At 38.2% G+C, this 20,948-nt stretch overlaps 2 protein-coding genes across 8 annotated transcripts in view; one reads left to right on the forward strand and one right to left on the reverse strand.

Annotated features, from left to right (window-relative positions):
- Positions 1 to 15,949, reverse strand: part of alg12 (ALG12 alpha-1,6-mannosyltransferase) — a 20,922-nt gene extending 4,973 nt beyond the window's left edge. Inside the window, exons 1-7 of one of the 2 annotated variants that reach the window (XM_020514931.2) lie at positions 15,331 to 15,944; positions 15,117 to 15,249; positions 8,905 to 9,078; positions 6,200 to 6,394; positions 5,997 to 6,100; positions 2,502 to 2,725; positions 656 to 825 (exon numbers count right to left, since the gene is read on the reverse strand). In XM_020514931.2, coding sequence (XP_020370520.1) covers positions 656 to 825; positions 2,502 to 2,725; positions 5,997 to 6,100; positions 6,200 to 6,394; positions 8,905 to 9,078; positions 15,117 to 15,249; positions 15,331 to 15,495 — 1,165 coding nt within the window. In that variant the 5' untranslated portion in view covers positions 15,496 to 15,944. Of the gene's footprint in view, positions 1 to 655; positions 826 to 2,501; positions 2,726 to 5,996; positions 6,101 to 6,199; positions 6,395 to 8,904; positions 9,079 to 15,116; positions 15,250 to 15,330 lie in introns of both variants that reach the window. The other variant, XM_048610020.1, reaches the window with a different exon arrangement.
- creld2 (cysteine-rich with EGF-like domains 2) overlaps positions 15,867 to 20,948 on the forward strand; it is a 30,655-nt gene continuing 25,573 nt past the window's right edge. For 4 of the 6 annotated variants that reach the window (XM_048610024.1, XM_048610026.1, XM_048610023.1 and 1 more), the window contains exons 1-3: positions 15,932 to 16,038; positions 16,242 to 16,997; positions 18,770 to 18,852. In XM_048610024.1, the coding sequence (XP_048465981.1) occupies positions 16,869 to 16,997; positions 18,770 to 18,852 (212 nt within the window). In that variant the 5' untranslated portion in view covers positions 15,932 to 16,038; positions 16,242 to 16,868. The other 2 variants (XM_048610022.1, XM_048610021.1) reach the window with 2 other exon arrangements.

The raw sequence follows: 20,948 nt of genomic DNA on the forward strand, positions 1-20,948 counted from the left end.
TTTTTTTTTTTTACAAAAGCACTTAATTTTCTTCTTTCTAACTCTTACACTATTGTAACATTTCCACCAATATCTTTCGTCCATAATGTTTAAATATTCCCAAATTTGTAGTTCTGACTCAACATTGTGCAATGTTTTCAAGGCGACATGTGAACTGTACAATTTCACCTTTGACAGGCTGATAACTTAACATTCAAAGCTCAGGTGTGTGACCAAATACATGTGGACAGGCATATAAAGAACATAATTCCTACAATGTAGATTAGAACTGTAATACTGACCTTACCACAGTCAAACTTACATCATAGCACACCTATATCTTATTCTGCAAAGGCTTCTAATGTCATACACTTCCCAAAAGGAAGACATCACAAATGCAGAATGGTCACACTATCCTAATCAAAAATCATTACCTATGGAATTAATTTTTATACAACTGTGATATTAAATATCCTTCCATGTCTACCAATCATGTAAACTATGTAGTGAACTGAAGGTTACCATAAGTTCATATGCTATGGTCATCTGGTATGTACTGAAGATCTAAACATATATAAGCAGTTGTAAAGATAATCTCCGGTCACCTTAGATATCTTGAATCTATTTACAATAGGTTCCTTACATCATGATTTGTTATTATAGCAGAATAACAGACCTGTTGTTGCAGGCACAGTCTCATGTAGTTTTTGCATGGCAACTCCACCTGGGTAGTTGTGGTAGGATACATACAGTAACATCCCAGTGTAGCAAGCATTTGCAAGTAGATGTGCAATCACAACAAAGGATCCTAACTTATACAGTAAGGATTTGTGGTAATTGATCATTCTGTGCAACAAAACAATACAATTAGTATAATGCTTGTACTACTCATTACATGTAGTAACATAAGCGCAATATCCTTTTCAGGCCCCCAAGTCTGTTACAATCTTCAATTAGATTAGATTTAAACCGTATCTCAAAACATCCGCTACCCATCTTAGTTCCATATCCTTCGATAATTTGATTGAGTGGAATTCAATCCACTTCAGTCTTGAAAACTTCAATTATCTATAACCCATAGATTTTAGGGAGAGCATTTGCCAACTTCTTCTATCTCATGTGAAAGCAATACTTCTAACTTCACCTTAAAAAGGCCTAACTGTAATTTTAAGTTTATTCCAATTTGTTTTGCATTTCTGTACCAGCAACAATTATTCCTCCGTATCCATCTTATCAAATTTGTTCGTTTCAAACACCATGATAGGATCATCTGTCAACTTTCTAAAATTAGAAGGAATAAAAGCCAAATTTATTAACCTATACTTAAAATTTAACAGTCTAAGGTCAGATATAATGCTATTTAATCTGCATTGTATGCCATTCAAGACTAGTTTATATTTCCTAAGGTTTGATAATCAAAATTTAAAATTTATCCTCGACAGAACCTCACCAATACGCTGCAAAGTTGAAGTATTGTGGCATCACTGTTTGCCATGTACAAGAGAAAGGTCAGCATTCCATTTGGATGTTTGGATTGATTTTGTACTTAATGCATTAGCTTTTACTGATTTGTATGCATGGTCATCTAAATCCATTTGCTTCTCCACAGCTCTAACTCCAATCATTCATAAAATATTCTGTTCTGTCTATTTTTTCTCACATCAAAGTCCTACCTGCTACAATTTTGCTCACACAGTTAGTCTCGCCTATTGCAACTTTCTTTGCCTGTCCATGCAAATATGATCTTCTGATTTAATGTCAAACATCATTTACAATGATGCTTTCATGACACAGAACATCACTTGTTAGAAATGTATATCAAGCATCCTCTAGAAATAGATGTACAACTCTCTACAGTTTCATCCAAGCTGTTATACATGGGGTGAAAAGGTGAAGCTAGAGCGCACATCCTGGGACTACCAATGGTCATATCACCAGAAAATTAAAATGCAAATCCCATACTTTCCATCCAAAACAACCACCCTTGTCACAATGTACTTCGAATTCCATGTTTTTGCAATAATAGTTCACAAAAACCAGATATATTCCCAGTTTTTCACATGCATAATACAAACAATTACTCTAACAGTAGGTTTTTAAATAACCAATGAGGTTCAGAAAATTTGTGTCTCATTCCTTTCTTAACTGAAACTAATGCTATACTAGAATGTAAATAATACAATCAGATTTGGAATAATATACATATTCCCAAAATGAGATCCTTACAATAGTCTCACTGTCCATTCCAAGTTGAAATAAATGGGAACATATCTGCTCCTTTGATAGGGAGAATATATTTGGAGGGGAATTATTAAGGGAGAAATATTGCTAAGTATTCAGTATTGCAGAGCCACTTATCTTTCAGTCTGTGTTGAAACATGCTATGACAACTCTAATAAAAAGATACTAGTAGAGCAAGACCAATTTTATTGTACAACAAATCTTCAAAATCATCTATATAACCATTTGTAAAAAGCAGTCAAAATATTGACCTTTTAAGTTTAATGCCATTTAATACTTACATGTGCGAACATCCGATTGCTGCAACTACATTCAAGACAGGAAAAGTGTAGATTATGAAGCGCAACTCCTTGTGAGGTAGGAATGAATATAAAAAGATGAAACCAACTGTGGGAAAGAGAAACCTCCAACTCCTTGGGTCCCTTGCACCAAGAGGTAGAAACAATATGCTGCAACCAAGAGCACGAGGCAGCACGGAGTAAAAATACCATAAAAATGGTGATGTCTGAACAGATTTTCAGTTAAGAAAACACAAAAGGTTGGAACTTATTACATTAAAAAATATACTGTACCAGCAAGCCACATTGCAGCCAAATCAATCAATTTGGCAAAAAACTAGTGAAGGAATGTCAAACTCAGAATTAAAATTGAATCCTTAATTTTCTTCTTGAGATAACTTCCAATACTCCCAGGTCAGGAACATTATGGATTTGATACAGCAAAAAAAAAAAAAAACCTCACTTGTTCTAAAAACATTTTCTTCCATTCACAATTAAAATTATTTCATGGATGATTGTAGCCAGATCCTTGTAACACCAGTCTGAACTAGATGTTAACCGGATTCCTATAAGTGAAATAACTATGTACTTTTATATTTTCTAATCAACCTATGCAGAGACGTTATTACCCATCTTCGCAGCATATGGGACATGAATCCAGGCCTCCTAGCCCAAAGACAGGAACACCACCATTTTATCACAACGTTTTTTTATTCCTCATATCTGGAAGTCATAGAGTCAGTCGGCATGGAAACAGACCCTTCATCCAACCAGTCCATGCCAAACATAATCCCAAACTAAACTAGTCCCTCCTGTTCCTGGCCCATATCCCTCCAGACCTTTCCTATTCATGTACATATCCAAATGTCTTTTAAATGTTGTAATTGTACCCGCATTCACCACTTCCTCAGGAAGTTCATTCCATAAGCGAAGCACCCTCTAAACAATTTGTCGATTATGTCTTTTTTAAATCTCTCTCCACTCACCTTAAAAATGTGTCCCCTAGTCTTGAAATTCCCCATCTTAAGGAAAAGACAATTACTGTCAACTCTATCTACACCTCTCATTATTTTATAAATATCTATCAGGTCACCCTCATCCTCCTAAGCCACAGTGAAACAAGTCCCAGCCTATCCAGCCTTTCTCTATAACTCAAACCTTCCATACCTGCAACATCCTGGCAAATCTCTTCTGAACCCTCTCCAGCTTGATAATAACCCTCCTATAACTAGGCGACCAGAACTGGACACAGTACTCCAGAAAAGGCGTCACAAACGTCCTAGGCAACCTCAACATGACTTCCCAACTCCTACACTCGAAAGACTGAGCAATGAAGACAAGTGTGCCAAGTGCCTTTTTAACTACCCTGTCTATATGTGACACAAACTTTTAAAGAATTATGTACCTGCAACCCTAGGTCCCTCTGTTCTACCCACGGCCCTACCATTAATTGTATAAGCCCTACCACTCATTTGTTGTGCCAAAATGCAATACCTCGCATTTATCCAGATTGAATTCCATCAGCCATTTTTCAGCCAATGACCCATTTAATCAAGACCCCTTTGTAATCCTAGAAAACCTTCTCAACTGTCTACAATGCCACCAATTTTGCTGTCATCCTCAAACTTACTAAACATGCCTTCTATATTAACAACATTTTTCACACCACCAAATCACCCATGGTACTTTTCATCTATTAACTATCAAAGAGTGCGTGCTTTTTATTTCAGAAAGTATCCTTACAGAGACTCAAATCCAGAGAAATTCTTTCTACATATCAGTTCCTTAAAGTTGATTTAACCGATTCTTACAAGTTCCATTCTATGAATTGTGGCTTCTTCATCGATGGATACTCATAAAATTGACAACTTAGACAAACCTTCAGATTACGAACCAAATACTCCTAGTTTAGAAGTGTCACTATTACATCAAGGTAACTGTGCTTTCCCTTATTTGTTCTATACTCATTTCTAGGAGAGAAACTATATTTGCTTTTGACTCTAATCATCCCCCGCAAACAGCCCAAGGAGTATGTGCTTAACTCATTGTATGAATTAGTTCTACCTGCATCGCAATTAAAATGAAACTTTTAAATAAGAATGTCAACCTCAAGGCAATTCAGTATGGATGTTTGTTGAATAGTTCACACTTCTCTGAATGCTATACAACCCAACAATGAGTTTACTGATAAAGATTTAGAGATAAAATGTATAATATTTTCCTGGCACAAGACCTCACTTGTTAAGAAATATATATCAGGAATCCTCCATTTATAGCTCAAACGTTTCTGTAAACTGATTTTATTGAATGAAAAATCACAAACCCTAAATATTCCATTCCTAAAATATGCTTTCAGTAGTTGACACCAGGTCAGGTGCATGGAATTATAAAATTTCCTGGTTGTAAAAGAACGTTAAAATGTGACAAACTTCATAACCATCTAGTTACAATATGGGTGAAATTCCTGCCTTCATTAATTTTAATGAAGTACTAGTGTACAGTGGTAGAAAAGTGATATTGCCCACATAGCTTTCTATTTACTGATAAACATTAAAATTAGAAGCATTGGCCTGATAATAGTTTTCAATTGTACCTAATGCTGGCAATAAAGAGAAAATGAATGTCTACGAGTAATAATTAAGATGGTATTCACAGAAGCTCTCACTGGTATAGCCAAAGTGCTGTGATACAGAGTTATCCATCTGGCTTTATTCTTATCTTCTCGTAGCAGTCTGATATAACTGATTGACTTGCTTGAATTTTTCAAAAGGTTCAAAACCATATTGATACGGGTTTGGAGTTACATGGAGGCCAGGTTAGTTAATTGTATATTATTTGAGTATTTTTAGGATTTATTTGGTAAATATTAACTGGAGATTCAGTTTATGCTCCAAAATATGACTGCAGACTGAAACTGTGGGGTTTGGAAGTGTATGTTTTTAATATGTACTTCTAAACGAAAGCTTCTAAAGATAAGGTTCCAACCCCATTCTTCATTGTCTGACATTCTGGTATAGAACAATAAGCAAAGCTTCATTCATGAACAGTAGTAAATCAGAGAATTGTATTATAATCTGCTAATTTCAAGGTCATTTCATTCTAGATTTATTCAATTAACTGAACTTTCTGTTCTACAGCTACCACAGAACTCATACCTTCAGGTCATTAGTCCAACAACATAACCACTATGCTTCCAGATTTTACTTTTGGAAACAATCTCATTCATGCTGATTTTTTTTTTTGCTGGGATATTGTCATTATGGTGTTAGCTACACACTTTGCTCTGCCCAATGTGTGATGAGTTCCACATGAATAGGTGAATAATTATAAAGTTTAAGTTTAATTACTGATAATGTAGAAGTATGTCAATCAGCATAGCTCATATTTAACTCAATATGTTCTTGGTGAAATCAACCACAATTAAAACAGGTATCTTCCCTTTTCAGAATTTGTTTTGGAGTTCTTCTATAATGATTTGAAGACCATCTAAAAGGATAATCCCCAGTCGGAGCTCTTATTCAAGACTGTATTGTACCAAAGTACCTCTCCCTCAGGCCACAGGAAGCGTCTCCAAAATATAGAATCCACACACACAGTCAGACCTGTAAATCAACACATTGGATGTTACTGGATATGTTTATTTGATTGCATCTATGTCTTTAAATTTAAGTTGTTGTCAAGAAACAAACAAAGTTACTTACCCAACCACACCAAACCAGCTGGCACTGCATGATACAGACTTTTGAAAATAGAAATACGGTGATTCACTATTGATAGCAGCAACATGAGGCCCAGGAATATGCAAAGCTCAGATCGGAACACAATGATGGATAAGGCAGAAAGCCAGATAAAGGTGCCATAGTTCTGTTGCATCCAGGCAGTGAAGGCCAAGATGACTGCAACATAGATAAAATATACAGTTTTCAAACTAATATGTCCGACAAAGATAATATGCCTATAGAAATGTTTCATTTTTATTTCAAAAACCTTTCCCCAGAAGTAAAATATTTGCATATGAATATTCAATGTTTGAGGTATGTTTCCAATTTGATTTTCATCCAGTACAGTTCCAGTCTTACATATACTGCCTATACTCAGTCACTGTCTTCAGCAGGAAATCTTGGTTCATTAGCAGCACTATCTTCATCTGTGGGTTCATATCACAGCTTAGCATTTGAAGAGATAATCAAGGCTGACATTTTGGTGCAGGTCTGTATGAGTGCTGTGTTATTGGAGGTTCTGACTTTCAAATGAATCATTAATACCAAGGCCCTGTTTGGTCTCTTATGAATGAGTTCATGACTCGATTCAAATACGTTCTTCCAGTTGCTATACTTAAAAAGTATTTATGAAGTGTTTTGCAAAGTTCTGATGTTGTGAAATGCCATATAAATGTATTATCCCTTTTTCTATAACTTAATTTTCAATCTGTTAAACATGTTTATTTTTAATTAAACATCTACCTCTATGCAATACTTTTTTGTGGATGTAGAGCAAAGATGATGGAGTCTGCTCCAGCATAATCATTCAATATCACTGCCGGTCCCCTCACCTGCTAAGCCTTCAGTAGAAGTGAGGTTTTGGTCAAGAAAAAAAAAGGAAGCATATGTCAAGAGTAGACAGCAGGGATCAAATGAATCCCTAGAAGAGTATAAAGGCAGTAGGAGTATACTTAAGAGGGAAATAATGAAGGCAAAAGAGGACACGAAATAGCTTAGGCAAATAGGGTTAAGGAGAATCCAAAGGATTTACTTTGGGGAAGGAGATAGAAGATAGAGAACATGGGAAATAAATAGCGACATCTTGAAAAATGTCCATATGAGGAAATGTTGAACATTTTAAAACACATATGAGGTGGATAAATCCCTGGGACCTGATCAGGTGTACCCTAGAATTCTGTGGGACAGGATTGCTGGCCCCCTTGCTGAGATAGCTGTATTGTCGATAGCAACAGGTGTGGTGCATAAAGACTGAAGAAGGTTGGCTAACGTGGTGCCACTATTCAAGAAAGGTGGTAAAGAAAAGCCATGGAACTATAGACTGGTGAACCGGACATTGGTGGTAGGCAAGTTTTTGGAGGGAATTCTGAGGGACAGGATTTACATGTATTTGGAAAGGCAAGGACTGATTAAGGATTGTCAACATGGCTTTGTGCACAGGAAATCATGTCTCACTAACTTGATTGAGTTTTTTTGAAGAAGTAATGAAGAACATTGATGAGTCAGAGCAGTGAATGTGATCTATATGGATTTCAGCAAGGTATTCGACAAACTTCATTACGTTAGGCTGGTTAGCAAGGTTAGATTACAGGGAATACAGGGAGAACTAGCTATTTGGCTACAGAACTGGCTCAAAGGTAGAAGACATAAGATAGTGGTGGAGAGTTGCTTTTCAGACCGGAGGCCTCTGACCAGCAGTGTGTCACAAGGATCAGTGCTGGAACGACTGCTTTTTGTCATTTATATAAATTATTTGATATCAACAAAGGAGGCATAGTGAGTAAGTTTGCAGATAATACCAAAATTGGAGGTGTAGGGGACTGCAAAGAAGATTACCTTAGAGTGTAACAGGATCTTGATCAGGTTTGTCAATGGGTCAAAGAGTGGCAGATGGACTGTAATTTAGATAAATGTGAGGTGCTGCATTTTGGAAAGGCAAATCGGAGAATGACTTATACACTTAATGGTAAGGTCCTGGGGAGTGATGCTGAACACAGAGACCTTGAAGTGCAAGTTCATAGTTCCTTGAAAGTGGAGTTGCAGGTAAATAGGATAGTGATGGAGGTAGTAGAAACTGCTGATGAAGGTGTTTGGAATTTGGTATGCTTGCCTTTTTTGGTCAGTGCATTGAGTATAGGAGTTGGGAGGTCATGTTGTGCCTATACAGGACATTAATTAGGCCACTTTTGGGAGGGAGGGGTCCAGAATTACAGGCCATAGTTTTAAGGTGATGGGGAAAAGATTTAAAAGGGACCTAAGGAGTAACTTTTTCACGCAGAGTGTGGTGCACATATGGAATGAGCTGCCAGAGGAAGTGGTGGAGGCCGGTACGATTACAACATTTAAAAGGCATTTAGATGGGTATTTGAATAGGAAGGGTTTAGAAGGATATGGGCTAAGTGCTGAAAAATGGGACTAGATTAATTTAGGATATCTGATCAACATGGATGAGTCGGACTGAAGGGTCTGTTTTTGTACTGTATGTCTCTATGACTTTTATGTAACTGTTTTTGACAGTCAGATACGTGCATATTTCAGAATTATTTTTCTCATGGACTTTACAAACCCTATTACAAATATGAAATACAGTTCATATATTCCCAAATTTACTGCAGTGGGAAACCAGTTTACAAACCACCTTATATCTATAGAAAAATAATCAAAGGGAATTTCAGAGCTGCACTCACCAAAAGGAAATGCAATTATATTTGGGAGAGTTCTTGAACAATAGAAGAGAAGATGAAACTGGGTTGCTGAGATCCAACAGTGAAGAGAAGCTACTGTTGAGCCAAACTGCTTCCTAACTTCTTTCTGAAGCTTCCAGAGTGCAAAAATCGCACAGAGACCAAGGCATCCTCGAACTGTTGAAAAGAAAACTAAGGAAACTGAACAAAATTTATTCACGTATTCTTTCATTACTCGGTCTTCCATCTCTGGAGGAGTAGAAAATGGTAAGAATAAATTAACGGGAGTATTTGTTACTTAGTCCAGTTCCACCCTCTTTACCAAGTAGAAGCACTCCTCAGAAATGACAACAACTTGGCACCTTCAATTATCTGGAACTCAATGGCTTCCAGTTATAGCAGTTAATAGATGGGTTACCATGGTCCATGACTTGCTTCAGCAGGGTATGGAACACATCTGCCATTATTAAATTAAATACACAAATCGAAACTAAGATTTTTCATGCAGTAAGTTGTTGAAAATACAAGTTGATAATGTCACATCAAGGAAAACAGTGCATCTGGGCCTGAATGAACAGGGCAAGCAACTGTTTCTCTCCTTCAGCAATCAGATTGAAAGATTGCGAATTAAACAGCAAAAGGCCTAAGCAGGAATGTAAATAGGAAGGGGTGAGTTCAGTGTCAAATCAGGTACAGAAAAAGAAAGAAAAAAAAGGGTTTGATTAAGAAAGAGTAAAAAGGAAAAGTAACAATTAAGCTGATATATTTGTAAAATTCTCTAACAACAATTAAAGTTTGAAGGATGCAGATCCCGTTCATGTAACAGTCAAAGAAGTTGATGTGATATTGTAATTGAGAAAGAAAGAAACACTTGCATTCATCCAGCATCTTTCAGAAGGGTCATGTGGTTCAAGTCCCACCTGTCCCTGCGGTGTTTCATAACATGTTCCAAGAGATTGATTAAAATAACTACAGCATCATGACCACTGTCACTCTATAACCAAAGAAGTACTTTTTGAAGCCCAAAATATGAAGGTGGTGGGTGGAGACACTCCCAAAAGTTCCCGAATTTCCTGGGAAAATTCACTCACAAGATTAACAAATGAGATTAAAGTCACCCCATAATAGAAAGGATTGAAATTGTGAGAAACCGATCTTCCAATAATAGATTAATTTTTCTCCTGTGCCAGATCTGGGAGGTAAACAGTCTGTAACTGTAGGAACTGTGGGCAGTTAGGGAAGTTGCTAATATTACTAATACTATTAGGGCTGCACGGTGGCTCAGTGGTTAGCACTGCTGCCTCACAGTGCCAGGGAGCTGGGTTCGATTCCACCCTTGGGCGACTGTATGTGTGGAGTTTGCACATTCTCCCTGTGTCTGTGTGGGTTTCCTCTGGGTGCTCCTGTTTCCTCCCATAGTCCAAAGGTGTGCAGGTTAGGTGGATTGGCCATGCTAAATTGCCCATAGTGCCCAGGGTTGTTCAGCTTAGGTGGATTATAGGGGAATGGTTCTGGGTGGGATGCTCCAAGGGTCAGTGTGGACTTGTTGGGCCAAAGGGCTTGTTTCCACACTGTAGGGATTCTATGATTAACACTATGAATAAATAATATTCTGATAATACCACTGCTAATAAGACATTGAAAGAGTCACCAGCCGAGTACCTAGAGCAGAGCCATATTTGGCTAGTACATGGAGTCTTGCTGGAAGAGAGGAGGATCTGAGGATCTAAGAGCTGCAGCTAGGAGTTGGCAGGGTGAGGTGATGCCTCTTGCCAGGGCTGCCTTTTGTTGGATCAAAGCATTTTGCTTGCTGGTCCCAGTTGGAGTGTCAGCCTGAGGCAGACTGACAGAGATGGGAGGAGGACGATAGTGCAGGAGGGTTTGGGGAGGGTGAAAGAGACTTTAAGGTTGGACTTGGTGGTGTGAGGGTAGGAAAGGAAGTTGGAAGATGAATCTTGGTGAAGAAAGAAGCTTCAAGAGATATCATTGGGGGACAAGGAGGCTATGAGTTATGGTAAGGAGAGAAGGCGATGGTAAAGAGTTTTGAGGGGAGGTGGGAAGGAGTCTGCACGAGGCGAGAATGGGGAGAAGGAAGCCACAAGTTGTGGGGAGGAGATAGAAGAAGGCTGCAGGGACTGTTAGGATGGGTATGGAGATAGCAAGTGTGATGGGAGGGTCCGACAAGAGAGAGGCTGCACAGGAGAGGTAAGAGTGTTAAACTTCTCACGAGAATACTTAACTAATTGCAATACAAAAAACTTCAAAACACTGAGGTAATGAACTCCTTGCAAATGAATGTGGAATATCTAGTTAAGGGCTGTGTAACTTCAGGAGTTCTGATACTCAGAGAAATAAGGTAGTGGATCTGATTGCAATGAACACTGTCAACTGTTAAATTTGAGATTGAGGTCCAAGATAATGTAAATACAGTTGAAACTGCCTGGTTAAAAATGTTACAGTTTTGTACATTTGTGAAGAAGCTGCAATAGCTATGACCTCCTTAGTCTCTGGAAGGCTTATTTACTCTGTGTGTAGACATGTGTGTTAGTTACATAGTAAAAGAAAGAACTGTGGAAGCTGGAGATCTGAAACAGTTACAAAAACGAGAAACAGAAATTGCTGGAGAGACACAGCAGATATGGCAGTGTCTGTGGGCAGAAAGCAGAGTTAATGTTTCGAATACAGTGAGTCACCAGACTTGAAATGTTATCGTCAGATCTTGAGTCTGTCCAGCAATTTTGTTTTGGTGTGATAATTATGATGAAAGAAAACATTAGTTATGCCTGTTATTTTGTAACCATTTAAATACTTTGCTGTCTAGGAAATTAGGAAGTGACAATGAAAAAGTAGTCCTTAAAAAAAAATTACTTTGATTCCTGTATTCAAGTGTTGTAGCGTAAGAAATGTAACAGTCAATTTGTGCAGAATAAATTCCCACAGACAGCAATATGACCAAGGCAATCTGACAGAGCCAACAAACTATATATAAGTGGAACACACTGGTTCAGAGGTTAGCACTGCTGCCTCACAGCATTAGGGACCCAGGTTTGATTCCAGTCTCGTGCGACTGCTTGGAGTTTGTACATTCTCCCCAGGTCTGCGTGGGTTTCTTCTGGATTCTCTGGTTTCCTCCTATAGTCCATAGATGTGCAGTTTAGGTGGATTGGCCATGGGAAATGCAGGGTTCCAGGGATATGGTAGGGCGATGGGTCTGGCTGGGATGCTCTTTGGAGGGTCAGTGGAGACTTGAAGGGCCAAATAGTCTGCTTCCACACTGATCATAGAATCTATGATTCTTTATTGCGTACATGAGTCTGTTTTAAACTGAAAACTAAAGATGTTGGAGATCCGAAAATAAAAATAGAATGTGCTTAAAAAACTGTGTCTGACAGTGTCTGTGGGGAGAGAGAGAGTTTTGAGTTTTCAATTAAAAAAAGTGGAAGAGTGGGAGGTACTCAAGAAAATTATCATCACCAGGGAAATGGTACAGTGCAAACTGTTGGAGCAGCTGGCTGAAAATTCCACAGTTCCTAATGGATTTCATCATAGAGTCTTAAAAGAAGTGGCCAGTATGAAAATTGATGCATTGGTTTTAATTTTCCAAAATTCCCCAGATTTAAGAAAGATTCATTAGATTGGAAAATAGTAAATGTAACTCCTTCATTTAAAAAGGAGGACAGAAAGTAGGAACTTACAAGCCAGTTAGCTTAATGGCTGTCATATGAATTATGTTAGAAGTTATTATTAGAAAATGTTATAGCAGGGCACTTGGAAGAGTTCAAGATAATCAAGCAGAGGTACATGGTTTCACGAAAAGGAAATCATGTTTCACCAACTTACTGGTATTCTCTCAAGTTACTTGAGGTGAAGACGAAAGGGAACTTGTGGATTTACCGTACTTGGATTTCCAGAAGACATTTGATAAGGTGCCACATCAAAAAGATCTTATGATAACATAACAGCTTATGGTGTAGGGATAACATATCGGTAAGGATAGGAGATTGGCTTGCTAACAAGAAACACAAAGGCAAAATGTCTCATTTTCCGGTTACCAAGATCTAATGAGCGACGTGCCGTAAGGATCAGTGCTCGGCCCTCAATTTTTACAATTAAAAAAAAGACTTGCATCAAAGGATCAAAGATATGATTGCTAAATTTGCTGACAACACAAATTTAGGTAAGAAAATAAGGTGTGAAGAAGACATAAGAAGGCTGCAAAGGGATATACATAAGTAAAGTGAGTAGGCTAAGTGAGCAAATGAAGTATAATGTGGGAAAGTATGCAATAGTCCATTTTGGGAGGAAAAATAGAAAAGCATATTGTCTAAATTGTCAGAGATTGCAGAGCTCCAAGATGCTGAAAGATCTGGGTATGAATCTGGGCATAAATCGCAAAAGGTTACTATGAAAGTGTGGCAAATAATTAGGAAAGCTAATGGAATATTATCCTTTTTTGCAGGGAAAATTGAATACAAAAGTATGGAAGTTACGCCACTTATATAAGACATCGATGAGACCACATCTAGAGTTGTGTGTACAGAATTATTCTCCTTATTTAAGGAAGGATATAAATATATTGGAAACTGTTCAAAGAAATCTACTAAATTAATCCTGGAATGGGCGGAATTATTCTTGAGAAAGACAGGCTAGACATGTATCCATTGGAGTTTAGAAGAGTAAGATGACTTGACTGAAACAGATAAAGGTCTTGAGCATCTGGATAGGACGCATTTGGACATGGTGTATCCTCTTGTAGGAGATTTTAGAAGTAGAGGTCACTGTTTACAAATAAGGGATGGTGCATTTAAGACAAAGACAAACCTTTTCTCACAGAGGGGGGTTGCAAGTACTTGTAACTTTCTTCCTTAAAATGCAGTGGAAGCAGACACTTTGAATATCTTTAAGGCAATGTTAGATTAGATTTGCGATAAGGGGGTGTAGACAGGAATTTGCAGTAATCAGATCAGTCATGATCTTATTGAATGGCAGAGCACGGTTGAATGGCCTACTTGTACTCCACAGTTATCTGTTCAAATATTCTTCGTGTTCTGAGACAGCACTTTCTGTTTTTATTTACATCAACGTTAAAGAGTATTTTGGGTCACAACCAGAATCAGGCTGTGAAAGTCTTGCTATAAGCTGAAGCAATAATAACAAGGGATAATGTATATTTAGAAATAGAAGATCATATTGTCAAGATATTCATTAACTATGATGATTCACACATTTAAATAATAAATTGTATTAATTATTGAGAATATTTTCATTGAGATGGTTGCAGAGAAATTTCAGGCATTGTTTAAAACAACACTATTGTTATAGTACAAGTAGTCTCAGTCAAATTTGAGTGAGGCTATTTGCATTAGCAGATCTCACATGATATTCTACACAGGAACTAAAACTGATTATAACAGCTTCAAAGACATGGAGTTGAGATGTTATGTTGCGGTTGTACAACACGTTGGTGAGGCCACTTTTGGAGTACTGTCTACAGTTCTGGTTGCACTGCTATAGGAAGGATATTATTAAATTGGAGATGGTGCAGAAAATATTTACAAGGATGTTATGGGGACTGGAGGGTTTGAGTTTCATGGAGAGGCTGGACAGGCTGGGAATTTTTTCACTTAAGGATAAGAGTTAGTGGGGTGACCTTATAGAGTTTTATAAAATCATGAGGGCCATAGATAAGATGAATAGCAAAGGTTTTTTTTCCCTAGGGAAGGGGAGTTCAAAACTCGAGGGCATAATTTTAAGGTGAAATGAAAAAAATTTAAAAGGTACCCAAGGGGCAACCTTTTCACACAGAGGGTGGTTCTTACTGGGAATGAACTGCCAGAGGAAAGTGATGGATGCAGGCTCGGTTAGAACAGTTAAGAGACCATTGGACATGGGCATGAAAGGTTTAGAGGCAAATGGGACTAGTTTCGTTTGGGAAACTTGGTCAGCATGGGCGAGTTGGCAGGAAGGGTCTGTTTCCTCGTTGCATGACTGTATGACTCTAAATACAGATATATTTACACAGATATATTCTCGGTCATAGCAAAAGCAAAGGCTATGTAAAAGGGTCCAACCAAATCTCTTGTAAAGTTAAATGCAAAATGTCCTAACTGCAGCATGTTGAAGAACGTTCTTTAACTGTTTCCAAGATTTCTCCAACTTCGAAGCCAACTGCAAAGACTATGACTGCTGTGAAACTTAAAATAGGTTAGACATACCTACAAGTTGTGAGTAAAACTTGGACACATGTAGAGCTGACAAAATGGTAGCAGCTGGCGCAGACAGCAAAGAAAGAAACAGTGGCCCCACGAAGGTCCTTGGAACAACACCAGGGAACTCATGATGATCATACTACAAACAGAAAATAAGCACCTCATTAAGAAACGGAAATGGAAAGCAGCGTCTAATCTTTAAACTCCCAGGAGTCAGTACCTTGTCCAGTTGCAGACCATGGTATAACAGGTCGTGCGCCGCTTGCAGGTTGAAACTTTCCTCCACTTTAGTGAAAGGACAGATTAGCAGATGGAGGGAAGCGAGCAGAACCAGGAGTAGTAGGAGCAGCCCTTCTCTGTGCACATCCCAGCTTCTCTCAGCCATGTTGCTCTCACGTAGAGTTGGAAAGCGAGGAAGCAGAACCCTCGCTATCTGCAAATGGCAGTCAAAGCGATCGAACAACAACGCAAGCCCAAAGTGAGCTCCAGTCCCAGGAACACGGTACAATCAAGTGACTATTCAGTAACAATGGCTGCCTTAAACCGCCTTCAGTCAGCAGATATTTCATTGCTCTGGTCTGTGTTAGTTATCGTAGAGCCATTCAGTGTTCTGGTATCCCACGTTTTTACCTGGGGAAAAGATGAGGTTCAAACAGAAAACTGTACAAGAAAATGAGTGAAAATGAATCAAATATCCAACTTAGGATCCTCCCCCCGCCCATGACAGGAAACAACATCCAGTTCAAAGGAGACTTGTATAGGATGTGACAGCCCACAATGTGCCATTGGCTCGGATTGAGCCCGACATTTTCATTGGTAACCTGTGATAGATTCTGGCCCTTTTAAACTCGATCCGCTGTCATTTTGCTGCATTTTCAGTAATCAGACAATCTGTTTCTTATTCCACTGATTGCCTTTCGTTGTGTCGGTCTGTACTTCTGCACACATTTTTGTTTGCGTTTATGCAATCATTTTTTTGCTTGCATGCATGGATTTGTATTTACGGGTACCCTTCAATTATGTTTAATGATCTATAGATTTACGTATTAATCCTGTGTTGACGCACCCATCTGTGCTCACGGCTGAAATGTGTTGTGCCTGTGTTTTATTTGCATTCGCTCCTCTTTGCAGACAGCCTCCTGCATTGAACCATCCGCTCACTTGCCGGACGACCTCCACGTGTTTGCGCGACCGCTCTCAGCGTGTCGAAGGCTGATTGGCGGTATGGCTGATGGACAGTGACGTGGACCAATTGAATGGCGGAGGGGAGGCGGGATGTGCGGTTTGGAACGTCCGGAGTGCCCACGGTGGAACGCCGCCGTCTGTCGCAGGCAGTGTAGCGAGTGGAAAGGGATTACCACCTGGATCCAGGTACCGTGCACAGGGACATCCTGCCACTCACTGGGCCTGCAGCTATTGCACTGAGGAAGGGAACTGCCTGGAGCCATTCCCTGCAGCGAAGAAGGCATCGTTAGCTTCATCCTGACCACTTGGTTGCTGCCATAGTTTCGGACCGTGCTGTTACAGACAGAAGGCAGCTGCTACCTGCTGACAACTTTCTGACCACTCCTGCACATCTGCATGCTGCTATAGAAACGCAGCACAAATTAAACCCTGAATTAAAGTTTTGCACCTCGAGTTTATAATTCGAGTTCAGTAGTTGTAATTAAACACTACCAGTGGCACTTGTCCTGTTGGCTTTTGTTACCTTTTTCAGCCTAGTCTTTTTGAGGTTTGTATTATAGACATAGTAAGAAAATGGTTTGGTCCAACAAAAACCTCCAATCTCTTCTGTTACTTGGATTGCTGCTGTTATGTCGACTGTCATCAGGATATGACAAGTTATCTTGTCCCACTTGCAAAAAGATAGCAAGCAATTTCTTAAAGGTAAGTATTCTGTTGCTGGCTCTTTATGCAGTATTTCAAAATCGCAACAGTTTTAGTAGCCATCATCCGTGATGGTCCTTGTAAGTAGAAAGTTACTATCAATGACTTATTTAAGCTATTTGATATCACGTTAGGGTTGATAACTCAGGATACTTGCGCTGGATCTGGTCATTGTAGGCTTTATAATTGTTTAAAAATAATAACTAGTTAAAATGCAAATCACAGTAAAAATGTACTAATGTTAGGAAATGTAAAGATGATCCAGAATGATTAATTGAAAATGTTTGGTGGGGCATTGACAGGAGCTGCACTGGAGGATCATATTCTAAAATCTAGAGCTGGACTGTTCAGCAGTGATATTGTGAAGCACATCTTCAAATGAAAGGTGTAGTAAATCTGGATCTCTTTTGTAAAAATGTTGAGGCTGGACTATTTGAAAATTTCAACAACATGAAGGATTTTTGCTATGTAAAAATATTAGGAATTTAGAATCAGTTTATGTACGTTGAGTTGAAATGCAGGTTAACCATGATCTGATTCAATGGTACCGATTTGAGCTGAATGGCCTGCTCATTCTTTTTATAAATGCTTAACTCGCTGTTGTGTGTAGTTTCATAAGTCTTGAAAACTTGCTTATAAACACCAAAGTGAATTAGAAATACATCTTTCACAGTGAAGTAATGAAATATTCAGTGATGTTATACTGGGAGTTTTCTTTGTGATGTATGTATATCTGCAAATTCATCTCAAAGATTAGAACAACTAATAATTGTGCTTGTATTTTTGAGCTGTTTTAAGTTTATCATTAATGTATGGCTGCATGTCCTGAATATCCAGATAATGTTTCTTGAATCTAAGATTAGCTTGAGTTCAACACTAAAGTCCTTGTATGTTTAAACAAGCGTTTCGGTATTTAACAACTAAGGAACAATAGCACTTTAACTTGCTTTGATATATTGGTTATTTGTATAGCATTGCTTTTAAAAAGTGTGTGTGTTGTCTTCAGTTAAATTTTAATGTTTATACAAGATTTGAATTAACACTTTGTGGACCAGCAGCCAATTGTTTAGTTCTCCATGGTATAGTTAGTGAAAGCATTTGTAGGGTCTTAATTGTTTACATGTTATAGAGTTCATTCATTTTCTAGACAGTTTTAAACTTCTGTCTGGAGTACATTAGAGAGGAGGGAATAAACATGTCCCAAAGTCAGTGATGTACCTGATGGGCAAGACCTGATTCATTTGATATATGGTAGTACAGCCTCTAAAATGTTTTCCATTCCTGGAAACTAGTTTGATTATGCTATAATGATGATAAGGTGTGAAAGGAGAAGAGGCATCTTCAAATGTAATTTTTCACCCCACCTTCACGCAATGTTTAGTAGCTGATAGCTCCAATTAATCTGTTGCGTATGATTTTGGAATTTGGGCCCTATGCTATAAAAATACCTCCTTTTTTGTGGGGGATGGGGAAATCCTTTTGAATAAAAGAATAGATAGAAAAAGTATTGTGTAAAACTTTACACTCTGTTTAATTTTGATTGTTGATCAAGAATGTGTATATGTCTGAATATATTGTTTTTGGGGTTGGTTGTACAGTGATGCATGTGCCTCTGCATAAACTTTGAGTAATAATGGGCCAAATGATGCACAGATGTCTAGAGATAAACTAAGATGCAGTACTAACATTATTTCTGCCCTAATGTCTGTGTTATTTGCAACTGGATAAAGAACAAAACTACTTGAAAATAATCAATCATTTTTCAAAATCAGGCTGTAGAAGATACCTCCAGAAAGAATTTTGGTGGTGGAAATACAGATTGGGAAGAAAGATATTTGTCGAAGTATGAATTCAGGTAGGTATGAATGCAGGTTATAATGAGTTGTGCTGTGCGGTGACCTTGCATTTTAAATAAAACCATAAAAGGTAAAGGGGCAGATAAATATCAAGCATGCTGCATGCTGAAGCTGATTGGCCAATAGTTCCCTGATTCTCATTTGTTCCGTTTGTTTTTGAAAATTGGATCTATGTGAGCTCCCTGAATAAACAAACAATTAATCGTTCCGCCGAACGTTAACATTTAGGTAAGGGGCTCCGAGAGCTCCTGTCCCATTTCTGTGTTGCATATTGGATGTATGTTATTCAAATATGGAACCCCACCAACCTTGAACTTGCTTGAACTGTGCAGTATCCCAATATTAATACTCCCTACAAAGCAAGTCCCATCTAGAGCATAAGCATTATCTATAGGAGTATAGATTGGTGCAAATAATCATTGAGCAATTCTGCCGTAATATGCATTCAACAGTAGACAAAACAGCCTCCTATGAAGTGATTAGATTAAGAAAGATCATAAAGAAAAATGCATAGGAGATCGGAGTTCTATTGTTCAATAGCTGACTTGATGCAATATTATAAAAAACGTTTTGCATTACATTTGGAATGGAGATTGAATTTCTGTTTTAAGTGGCATTAATCTGTGTTGTACAAATTATTCTCAGAATTCTGTACAGAAATGGAGAGACTAAGAACAGTACGAATATTCAGGTTTTGACTTGCTGAAAGGGTTAGTGTAATGAATTAAAAAATATTTGCACTGAAATGCTCAAGCAGTTCAACCTTTTATTACATAATGCATCCTCAGTAGTTCTGAAATCAATCTGCTCACTATTTTACAAATTAACCTTGTAGATTTGGTGAATTTAATAGAGAATAGCTTTGTAGATAGCAATTCCCATTGTTTCTCCTGTATACAGGGAGATGTGTGATCCCTTGCTTTACAACAAGGAAATACATATATTATATGAAGCATGGAGAAAGGGATGGAAAAACATGAGGAAATTAAAAGTGTCAGAAATCCAGCATGTAGTAGTTGAAAGAGCAGCTAATATTGGAGGGCATGGAATGTGAGCTATGAAAGGCTAAGTTTGGAGGAGCTAAGAGAGCTTGTGAATGATTAACATAGAACAAGTTTAAAACTTGGCTTCAGTGAGCCATCAAAACTTGGCCATCAAGAAATGGAGAAAACACAAGCAAATATTCATGAAACTGACCTGTTTGGGCACAAAACCAAACCAGTTTGGGATTGTAGGACTTGGTGTGGTTCAAGGTGGTTGCTAGAGCCAGGGGTTCCACATAACATGTTATTAGAGAAGTTAAAATGACCGTGAGTTTTTTTTTACATTGAGCAGTGAAGATAAAAGAAATCTTCCTCAGTAATGGACTACACATGTGGGATGAATGCTGAACTTGGGCTCAAGCAAAGTGCTGAGGATCTACATCACTTTTTGTTAATCTAGACTTGAGCCAGGGGATTCAGCCTGAGTCACTGAGATGCTGACTGGAGCTGAAAGGCGTCTTCCCATTTTGTTAGCTTTCTGAGAAGCAACGTGCTAGTTTATCCTAGTCCTTAATATTGATCAGGCAATTTGACACCCTCAATGTTTGGGTTAGTGAGTTAGTGTTGTTACTAACTTGCTATGGATAGGAAGAGGAGTAAATGTTGTTTAGTCAAGTTCCTTTTACAGTACATCTGAAGAGTTCTCAAGATTGCTTTAATGCTCCTGGTAGCAATAACTAACCAGTCATGTGTTATGGGTTACAATGCAAAAGACTCTAGTAAGCACCACATTGTTTGGCCTATAATATTTTGAAGAATTGTCCTTCTGAATTGTCTCGGAAATATCTTCACGTAGAATAAATATTAAGAATTGGGAAGACTTCTACAACTATCTTCAGTCGCGTCTCCAAACTTCACTCAATTTGTGTAAATTTGAGGTATTACTTGCATATCCATATGGTCACTATGACTGCCTATTCTGGTTTGCATAACAATAGCCAACTCCACCCTGTCTCAGTTCATCTGCTGAAATTTTCCTCTATGCCTATGTATCCCAAGACTTGACCATTCCAATAAACTCCTAGTCAGTCTCCCACATTCTACATTCTATA

The sequence above is a fragment of the Rhincodon typus genome, chromosome 22 (assembly GCF_021869965.1).
Source record: "Rhincodon typus isolate 14 chromosome 22, sRhiTyp1.1, whole genome shotgun sequence".
Taxonomy (NCBI): Eukaryota; Metazoa; Chordata; class Chondrichthyes; order Orectolobiformes; family Rhincodontidae; genus Rhincodon; species Rhincodon typus.